The sequence below is a fragment of the Anneissia japonica genome, unplaced genomic scaffold, assembly GCF_011630105.1.
Source record: "Anneissia japonica isolate Jap-2015-1 unplaced genomic scaffold, ASM1163010v1 scaffold288292_len1863012_cov191, whole genome shotgun sequence".
Taxonomy (NCBI): Eukaryota; Metazoa; Echinodermata; class Crinoidea; order Comatulida; family Comatulidae; genus Anneissia; species Anneissia japonica.
Window position 1 is genome coordinate 781019 of NW_022688773.1, and position 9176 is coordinate 790194.

Here is a 9176-nt window from a genome sequence, read left to right on the forward strand (position 1 = left end):
TCTTTTGAAATTGGTCCTTGGGGTGAAGCCCCCAAGCTGATTGACAGTTTAGTTGTTTCAAATGCATGTTTCATGGATTTTAAAATCAACTTATATGTAGAAAATACATTTTTCCCTCCCCGATGAAGTGTGGCATTTCTCTCGACGGGGCCCTAGTCCCCATCCCCCTGCTGGCACCTACCCTTACTCCCAAGTTGACTAAAATAGAACATGTTGCTTTACCCAGTCTCATTATTTTTAAGTAAAACATATACAGTACATTTATAATTATCAATATTAGGATTATTAATTGTTCTTCAATGGGGGGGGACCTGGATGTGAATTACAGATCGATACAAAATGCCATTGAAATATTGTTCGACTTCGATAAAATTTGACTTACAGATTGTTAAATAATTGAAAACACAACAATTTGGCATGTAAAACAAGATTGACTTAGGCAAGTTTAACTGTATTTGATGCTATATAACTTAGACTAGGACTACTCCCCAAGGTACATACAAGGGGTGTCAATGAGAACAGGACTAGAAGTACATACATATTCCACAAGCATAGCCTTTCCTACAAAACATGTGCATACATTTTAATGGTGAAGTTTTGCAGAACATTAGTATATCCAATGGGCTGTGCCTAAGAATAGATTAATTATGATGGATTATAATTGTGCTGTGCTGTGATATAATGCCTGGGAACACCTTGAAATCTCATGTATTGGTACAACATTGTACTGTAGTTACTACATATCATACATCAGGATATTTGAGATTTTCAGTGATTCTTGACAGTGCACACCCATCACCTCAGCCCCACCATGAAACATTTGTATCACCTCTACATGCCAGGAAACGACACTTCCAGGCAATATTATACACTGTATTAAAATAAAGACAATCAACATTTGTTAATTTGGGACCACAAAAAAGTGGTCTTTATTTGGAGGGATCTTTAATAAGGAGGTCTGTATATTGTATAAGGTTTATTTTTAACAAAAAAAAAAAAAAAACTCTACAAAGTTGGTAGTTGCGCAATACTGTAACAGGCTGGCATTGGGGACCGTAATCACCAAATGGTATGCTTTGCATTTTGTTTTAAAATGTAAATTATCGGAAAAAGTGCAAAAACAAAAACAATTAGATTACTGTATATGGGGCTGCCGTGGCAGTTAGTGTTTGATTTAAAAGTGCGAGTCTTGCTAGTTGAAGTCGATGTGCAGAAAAATAACAAATCAACAAATTCTTGGTGAATATAAACATGTATTTATTAGTTGATTATATTCACTTACACACCAAAAAAAAAAAAAAAAACAGGATTGAGTTTTTTTTTATAGCTGCTTTACTTTCATATCTTACAACATGATCACCATGACAACAAAGACATCCATCCAATCACAATGGTAACTAGCTGTCTGCTGCCACCATGTGGTGCGAAGTCCAAAATACAGGTAAAGGTATCTTTTAAGAAAAGCTATGTAATTGTTGTTAGGCCTCAAAAATGCTATTTGTGACCTGCAAACAAAACAAAAAATCTAAAATGCTTTAAAAACCCATAAACACTAAATATTCTTTAAAAAAAAAAAAAAAAAAAAAAAACCCTTATAAAGCGTATATAAAGTAAATAGAAATTGAGCAAATATTTTCCCCAAATGCCTACCTATCTACAAGAGTTGTCGCAAGTGGGTATATACAATTAATACTAGTGTTGCCTCGTTCCTCGCATCGTCGTCACATCACCTCCCAATCACACATAATTATGCGAGAAGACATTTTTAAGAAAACAAAAATAATCAAATATTTGCAGCAGACACCAAAAAGAACGTTAATTATATTTGTACAATTTAAATTAATGATGAAAAAATACAATTAAATGACATATTTAATAATAAAATACATTAATCAGTATAACACTACAGAGTAAAATTATTAATTTTTATAAAAACAAGTAATTACAATGAGAAACATTGATAAAATGCATGGACTATTTTACAACCACAAACACATGCAATTTATTTCATGGTAACAATTTTTTTCTGGATTTCTGATGTTGTTCAATTTATGGCAACATGTTTTTAAACTGTCTATAATAAAAACTGTTTCCTACTCTTTAAAATGTTGTTAAATTAATGGCAACAAATGTTTTTAGAATTCTGAATGTTATTTATTTAGAGGCAAAAAATGATTTCATGTTTTTGTATGTTGTTTAATTATTGCCAACAAATGTTTCTAAAATGTTTAATTTTAAGAAATGCTTCCTGATTCCTTGATGTTGTTTAATTAATAACAATTAAATATTTTAAGGATAATAGAAAAAAAACCAAACATGATACATTTAACAATGTTTGCAGTTAAAGTTAGCTGTACATTGCTCGCCAAGGTTATGTATTGCAACATGGATGAGGGCTCACTTAAAAAAGAGAAAGATTTTCTCAATCGTGACACTTAAACCTCTTAATACACAACTAACCATCTTAAAACAAGAACATTTCTGCCACTAAGGTACAACTACTTTTTAATATTCTTTTGTCTCAATACAGTGAAAATATTGGTAAATTTATGTTGATTGTAATTTTATAAATACATTGCAGGACTTCAGCAATTATACAGTTCTACTTTAAAAAGAAATTGTATCATTTCATGCTCATAGCTTATATTAATATTTTTCTCAATTTCAAGGTAAAATTAATAAAAACAAACAAATAAAATCTGATAATTAATTAAAAGAATAAATGCAGAAAACACAACTGGGATGCCAATAGCAGAAATACAATTTATGAATATTTAATCATTCTTCTGTTATCCATACCTGTTTATTTACAATCTATCATAATTAGCATAACCTTTGACATTAATAATATGATCATCAAAGCTCTATGTACAGAGAAATAATGTTTAAAATTATAAGAAATTCATTCTTACATCTGTGTACGACCTAACAAACTAATCAAAGAAGAATAATAATAAATAATATTTCAAGTCCTGAATGTACAATATAACTACATTGATTTTTTATCACCTCAACTACAACATTATTTGTTTCAAGTACTTAAATGTTTTTTAAATGAACACCAATGCAGCTTTCAGCCTCATCTCATAATTATTTTCATTGGATATGTGTAACTTATCATTAAAATTAATATTAATAACATTAATAGTTACTACAGCAAATAAAAACATCACTATATGTCATTAATAAAAGCATTTAGATACAAAATCAACAGATGATAAAACTGAGGAAACCTTGTCACTTAGTTTTCTCTTTTGGCAAATGAAAATTTACAGAAATTCTTGCATTAACCAGTTTGTATTATGGGATTTGTCAGCTGACTTATTGCCATAGTAACCAATCCTCTCAATTCTACTTAACACAATCTTTATAATAACTGTCAAAAATAAATTACATATTAATAATTCCCATATACATAATCATATACTAAACATAGATTCAAGAAAAAAACAGTTAAAAAATGTATCTGGATTTGTCAGCAAGAGCTCAAAATTTGGCGTAACTATTTTTCTAATACAAATGTCCAGAAGCATTGAATAAAGTGCTAAATGTATCCGTGGTTACCATTATACAATAAAATTCAACTAAATTTGTTCCTGCACCTATGTATCTATGGCGATAAGACCCTAGCAACAGCAAGCAAGTTTACTACATCAAGTTACAAAAAAAGTTACTGTTTCTTTCCTTACAATGTACAGCCTTCCCATAATGCACTGGGTTCCTCACATCATTCCAACACTAGGTTCATCTACATGGGCCCACAGTGTGTAAGGATGTTTTTAACACAATGCACTGGGAACAGCATTCCCTTTATTAGATTGGATTACCGTACAGTATCCCACAATGCAGTATGGTACAGGGTATGTATTGAATGCTGATATTATTTTTTTCTCCAAATTTCAAGCAAGTATTTCAATAAAATCCATTAAATGTTTTTTTTTTCTCTCAAGTATTTGGCAATCCATGATCAAAAATGTTGATTTAATCGCAAACTGCTTAACCATAATTCCTCATAATTCCTTGAGTTGAACATCTACTTTTATGTCACAGTTTAAAGTCCTTGGTTTTGCATAACAACACCAACTAACTACAGGTGATAGTCTATAGCTTTCATTTAGTATGATTATCAATTTACATTACCGGATCTTTCTGCTGCCACTATTGTTTCTATCGCAAAATGCCTTTTCCCTGAACTAATGTCTCATTTCCATGACCATATTATTTCCATAACAACAATTGTTCCATATCCACAATAAAAATGTTGTTGCTATACACCTAAGGTCGTAGAGATCACATGCTTTCCGTATCTGTATCGACATCAGCCAATGAAATGGCAGTGATAAGGGGTGTATAGAGTGTGTGCGTCAAGTGATTCCAATAAAACATGTGATTGGCTTATATAATTTCAACCTCAACCTGACTTGCAAACCACATGGAGCTTCCTATGCAGAGACTCATGTCACACTATGCAAAGGTTCCTTCGTTGTTCGCAGAAAAGTGGAAATTTTCATAAATGATTTTTTTTTTCTGCTGACGATGATCGAAGCAGGTCGATAAAAAATTATATCGACATCTTTATAATCATTATCATCCTTCGTGTCATCATCTTTACCTGTAAAAATATTTTTCAGCGATTGTGATCTTCAAAAGTTAATATGTTAATTCAGTTTTTTTCCAGTTGTTTTTATTTTTTTTTTTTGTATTAAAGTTTTTCCTTGGCTGGTACCCAGATTGCTGGGCCGGCATTTTCCTGGATGACTGCTTTTACCTCTTGATAAATATCCTGAATGGTATCCCCTTGTACAACAGCTGAAGGGAAAAAAAATATATATATATATAAGTTTACATTGTCAAATTTGTAAATTTATCAATCAATTTTAAATAACTAAACACAATTTTCAAAGTAATCAATCAAATTATTAGTCTATGAAATTTTTATAAATTTATATATTAATTTTATTTAATAATTAATAGCATCGAAAGCACCTAAGACATTTTAAATGTTAGGTGGCCACACGTCATTCATAATGAAGCCTTGTAATAGACAACTAGGTCAGCACTGCCTTCTGAGTGTGTTCCCAAATTAAAGTGGAATATGCTAGAACATAATATCAGGCTTACCATTAGCACACAGTCACTAACTGTTATTAAACTGAGTAGTTAGCATAAGAATGTGGCAGAATTGTATACTTTAGTACACAGAAGCTGTATTACTTTTACTTATAACTTTGGCAATAGTAAGATGAATCCAGTGAATGACCTATCACCTTTAAGCTTACAATGAATATGAATATATTAAAAAGTCAATTTCCTTGTTTTGGTCACCAACACTGGTTTTGGCATGCCTCATAATACACTGCATCAATGTTTGCAGAATAGTTCCTTCCTGGCAGACACCAAATGAATTTCTTAACCCTTAAGAAAACTGATCTTGTTTATAAAAGGTATCATTTAATGCACATTTAATGATATTTTAAAGTTAAGAGACATTGCCGTAATCAGAAGGATATGATCAGATATGCATTAAAAATATTCAAAGGCTTTGTAATATTATTTTATATAGAGGCTTGACCTCCCAAAACCAGCATCTGTGACCAAAAAATAAAAAATTACTTTTTAATATATTTTTATTCTCCACATCGTAAGCTTTAAAATGATGTGTCATTTACTGGCATCGACTTAATATTGCCAACATTATGAGTAAAGTATATGGCTTCTCTGAACAAAGTATACAATAATGTCACATTCTAATTATGCTAATTACTCAGTTAATGATAGTATGATAGTTTTAGAATGGCAAACCTTAATTAATAAATTGAAACATTTCCCTGTGCAATTATTATGGCAAATCCAAATACATCCTATCATGCCTATTCAAAATGTAAAATCCTGAGCACTCTGTCCTCTAATTGGATAACACTGAGTGACACCTACCAGTGAAATATTCAGCAAACTCTTGTTCTAACTTGAGGGCACGATCGTACGTCTTCCTTGCTTGTTCCTCCGTCATACGTTTGTTCATCTCCATGATGGATTCAACTGACTTCGGCTTGAGGAATATTGCGATCGGATGTAATGATGCTACTTGTAACCGTTTGATGGCGTTTCCACTTACATCTAAAATACAGTGTTTACCCTAGAACAAGACAGAATTAGCTCTAGAGATTAAACAGGTTAATTCCTTTTTTGTTGTTTAATTTATTTCACAATCATATACACTTGAAATAATTTGAAGTATTCATATAAAAATGTAAATAAATGAGTTACATGATTTGTCCACCAACTCAATAAGATAAGCACTAGGAGAGAGCTGTGAATGCGGTAATTACATGCTTGTCTTGTACTCCCCACATTCAAATCCTTCATATGATTTTTTTTCATTGATAATCCAACAACAAATCTTAGCTTTTCCTGATCTTCATTGTTAAGCTATAAACATATATACTTAGAAGAAAGTATATGTTTTTATTTACTTCACATCGAACAGCAAGTACACTTGCTACTTCTAGGATGTAACAATGCTAAGTCTCTTATCGAGGCCTAGTGAGTGGAGTTGTTGTTGAGAATAAATTCTGCTGTGACAGGAAATGAACCCAGGACCCAGGGATTAGAAAGCCAGAATCTAAAACCACTAAGCTATTCAACTCCATTTCCATGTAGTTTACTTCTAAAATTATATGTATAGCTTAATTATATTTTTCAAAGCATAAATATAATTTTTTATAAATATATTATTAATATAATAACAATATGTCAACCCTGACTTGCATTATTTATTTAAAACACTAAGCAGTATTAAGTGCATTGCCTTTATGGACAATATCAAATATGGAAGTACATATGAAACACTTATAAAAGGAACAAACAACACCTCAGGTATAATTGACACTTGAGGATTTGTCACTAGAGACCATATCATTTTTTCCAATATGTTAAATAGCTTTCTTTGTATATATCAGAGACTACTAACACATTATGCAGATAAATAGGATCTTAGTGGAATAACGTCCCTAACCCTTAATGCATAGGTTGATAGGAACAGGGTATGCGAGTCAATAGGACCTTAGTCGAGTGACGCCCAGGCCTCGAATTTGGGGATTTTATGGGCAAGGCCAAATGGTCTCCGGTATGACATGATTTTGAAAGGCACCAAGGCCAAATGGAAAGGCACCAAGGCCAAAATTTCAAGTATAAAAGGGCACCCAAGGCAAAATTTTATTTAGCCTCAGTACGAATTTCTCGCGAGTGCCTTGATTCGTCGTAGCCAGGCTAGGCAAGCTAGGCCTAGCCAAGCTATAGTTGTCAATGGTAATATGACTTTGTTTAGAGTATTAACTATTAATTATCGATTCAATGTTGGAATATATTGCGGCGGTCGTACAAAACATTCAAATTTCAAGAAGTTCGATATTGTTGCTCAGTCCGTCGTCATCGGAGAGGAAGCCACAACTCTAAACTGGCCGCGAAAGCTGCAATGACGTAAGATCGCCCAAAGTTAGCTGTGCATCAAGCACATGTTTACAACTATACAAAGGCTGTATTCGACTGGTCGTTCTTCGTTAAACCACGCCCATTTGAGCAGCGGTAACATCCTACTCAACGAAGACGACCAGTCGAATAGAAAACTTGTAAATACTCCACAAAACAAAATGGCTGTATAGTTACCGCGATACACGTTGTGTAATCAAGACTGCTTCAACTTGTGGTAGTATGGGTTTTTCGTTAAAAAAAACATTTTCATCCAGTACTTTTTATTCTGTTTGCCTACAATAATTTTTTGACTCCATGTGGGTAAATATTATAATGTTTATTTTATGAAATTTAATCTAAGTTATATTAACGTAAATGTTGTTAATAAAAAATCACCAATCGGCCATGTTTCTCTTTGGTCACATGGATAACTTAACACTGATTAACGCACTCTGGTTTACGTTAATTTTCGTTGTCAACGAAGTTTATTTAACGAACCAGTTGAATGAAAATAATACTCAACGAAAATTCATTCCAACGAAATGAACCAGTCGAATGAGCCCAAGTTTATATTGCAATAACCCCTAGAGTAAGACGCATGTGCACACAACGGTAACCTGCAAAAACAGTTCGTATCAACACACATGGAAATTCTCTCATGTTCTGTTCTGTCACTGCAACCTGGCCTAGGCTAGCTTCCCTACGTTTTTGGCTTTCGTGTTTTCTTTCAAGATTTAAACGTTCTTACTTAGATTTATTTTACGTGTCAAACGATCTATATTAAGCATCGTGAGGGCACCGAGGCCAAGGCTTCAAAAGGGCAGGCAAGTAGTGGCCGTCGTCGTGCTTCATTTTCAGGGGCACCAAGGCGAACTAGGAGGGCACCGTCGGCAATGGCCGCAATAAAATTCGAGGCCTGGACACCCCTACCCCAAAATTCATAGTTCGTTTAGGCATGCGTTTTATTTGTGTCCTTTGTATGTACTGTATTGTTCTTGATGGATAATAGCACTTGATTGCAATACATGTAGCAATAAAAAACTGAATTTAAATTGAACTGAATTGTTGCCATGCTCACCTTCTCAGCAACCTCCCGCACTGACTCAACGCTGGTGCCATACAGGTTCTCGTTGTATTGTCCAGCCTCGATAAATAGATGATCTTGGATGTCTTTTTCCATTTGTTCTCGAGACTCAACGAAATGGTAGTCACGTGAATCTACCTCATAAGGCCTTCGCTGCCGTGTTGTGTCTGATGAAAATAAATTATAAATTAAATTTATACATTGGCAAATCAATAAGATTGGAATAAAAATGATGATGATGACGATGACAATAATGATGACGATGATAATAATGATGAAGATGATGTTAATGAAGATGATGAGGATGATCATGGTGAAGAAAATGATGGAGGTGATTATGATGGAAATAATAAAGATGATAGATGGTGCTAATGAAGATGATGATAATGATGATGATTAGATAATGATGAATGATGATTAGCAATAATCTGCAATTATGATAATACATAATAATATATAATTATTATATTAAATTTATTTGGGATTAATAATTTATTTTGATGACTCACGTGGTATGCAACTTCCAAACCTATCTGGCATCTCTGAGATGAGGTCATCGTTGATACGATCTTTACTAGGTCCAAGGATAATGCACGGCCTTGCATAGCTGACTGCAAAAGAA

The 9176-nt window shown here is 33.0% G+C and overlaps 1 protein-coding gene across 1 annotated transcript in view; it reads right to left on the minus strand.

Annotated features, from left to right (window-relative positions):
* Positions 1 to 1309: 1309 nt before the first annotated feature.
* Positions 1310 to 9176, minus strand: part of LOC117123285 (disks large homolog 2-like) — a 62533-nt gene continuing 54666 nt past the window's right edge. Inside the window, exons 20-21 of the mRNA XM_033269159.1 lie at positions 5935 to 6136; positions 1310 to 4809 (exon numbers count right to left, since the gene is read on the minus strand). Of these exons, the coding sequence (XP_033125050.1) occupies positions 4703 to 4809; positions 5935 to 6136 (309 nt within the window). The 3' untranslated portion in view covers positions 1310 to 4702. The remainder of the gene's footprint in view (positions 4810 to 5934; positions 6137 to 9176) is intronic.